The following is a 1,989-nucleotide window of genomic DNA, read 5'->3' on the forward strand; positions in this document are numbered from 1 at the left end:
TAGATGGCCTTTAGAGGTCCCTTCCAACCCAAACTATTCTATGATTCAACATCATGTAAAACATTTCTGAAACCCTCAAATGATCCAACCTTGGGATTTTTAACAGTGAAGATTAGTGTGTCATTCTATTTTTGTGGCCAAGGATAATTAACAAAAAGCAGTTGGTGAACTGGTTGAACCTGTTTTATTTATTAATACTACAAAGAACAGCATTTCATTTTCAGTTTAGTGGTGTCTGTGGCAGAAAAGTAAGTTGCTGTTCAGAGTCGCTGAGTTTCTCAGGGTGAAATTGCTCAAATATGAAATTCAGTCATAGTTTTATTACTGAAATTTCTTTTTACTCTACTGGCTGCAGGGAAATAATGTCTGACCTAGTCAAAATCTGCTTCATCCTTTCACATTATCTGTATGTGAGAATACTACATACACTATGATACTGCAGCATGTGAGAGAGTAGATGGCCTGATTCTGAGCCAAGAAAAAACAATGCAGCTCCCAATGTTTCTGTAAACCTACTTGATTTTACATCATCTGCACAGACTCACTGTTGTCGACTCTTAGTTCAGAATATGCATAGTCACATATGATTATGCTGTGTATCATGAAAAATTCACAACTTAATCTCTCACACAGACAGAGTAACGGAGATTAACTGCTCATGCACAGGCTCCTGCTATCAACAAAGACCATTTGCTGTTGTCTTTTCAAAATGGTTTATTTTCTTTTCTAACTTATTTAGGCACGAATGAGCCAAATATATTAAACGTTTATAGGAATGTATAAATTCATCTTCAGAAAATTGCCCAACTGTTTATTAGAACATCTGCATAATATTTGACCGCTTTCCTTTTTGCATTGATTTTTATTACGCTTTCATTATAATAAAATTCAGTATGATGTTTGAAATTGATAACTTGATTTTCAAAGATAAATATCACACTTGGGATTTTTACTGTTATGTGGCATAGTATCAGAGAATGGTATTTGTTTTGCAGACCTGGATAAGGACAGATACCAATTTTTTAACATACTGACATTTGCTGTTTACCCAAATTAGTAAGCTGTGCTATGAGGAAGAACAAAATGAAATGAGCCTTATTTTTTTCTTACATTCCAGAAAACCATATTCTGGAAGATGTGAATAAGTGTGTAATTGCTCTCCAAGAGGGGGATGTCGATACACTGGACAGAACTGCGGGTGCCATCCGAGGCCGTGCAGCCAGAGTTATCCACATCATTAATGCAGAGATGGAAAACTATGAAACTGGAGTTTATACTGAGAAGGTACTGGAAGCTACCAAGCTGCTCTCTGAAACCGGTAAGCTTACTTGAAATATTGTTCGATATTAAGTCACTTAAAACTTTCAGTTAGTTCTCTGAAATCTGTAACTCAGAGGGGAACCTGTGCTTGAAAACAAGATATAAACAAACAAATTAATGACCGTGATTTTTTTTTTATTCTCTACTCAATGCTACTGCAGAAGTCATATTGACAAGAGCCGTATAAGAGAAGAGATTCAGTAACCCATCAAGGCTAGTCTACTTCATCAAAGTTTCAATGATTTGAGTAAATAATACACAGCCTTTTCTTCAGGTTCTTTCTGAGTCGGTTGAATTATGTATTATGTGTCTCCAGAAAATCATTACAAACGTTACTCTGTGGTCTGTGCAGGTGAATGTACTTGTTGGTGACTGAAGTTGTGTTTTGAAACTAAATGATTTTTCATTGAAAAACTGATTTTTCATTGAGCAACTGAAAATATATTACCTGATTGAAAAAATATATAAGTCTGCTAGATTATAGAAGTCTGCTGACCATGAGCCGGCAGTGTGCCCAGGCGGCCAAGCAGGCCAAGGGCATCCTGGCCTGTATCAGAAATAGTGTGGCCAGCAGGAGCAGGGAAGTGATCGTGCCCCTGTACTCGGCACTGGTGAGGCCGCACCTCGAATACTGTGTTCAGTTTTGGGCCCCTCACTACAAGAAGGACG

General features: G+C 37.4%; 1 protein-coding gene across 1 annotated transcript in view; it reads left to right on the plus strand.

Annotated features, from left to right (window-relative positions):
• Positions 1-1,989, plus strand: part of LOC103908339 (catenin alpha-2) — a 490,379-nt gene that overhangs the window by 426,522 nt on the left and 61,868 nt on the right. The window contains 1 exon segment of the mRNA XM_009290697.2: positions 1,118-1,318. Coding sequence (XP_009288972.1) covers positions 1,118-1,318 — 201 coding nt within the window.

Source organism: Aptenodytes forsteri, unplaced genomic scaffold (genome assembly GCF_000699145.1).
Source record: "Aptenodytes forsteri isolate BGI_AS27 unplaced genomic scaffold, ASM69914v1 Scaffold236, whole genome shotgun sequence".
Taxonomy (NCBI): domain Eukaryota; kingdom Metazoa; phylum Chordata; class Aves; order Sphenisciformes; family Spheniscidae; genus Aptenodytes; species Aptenodytes forsteri.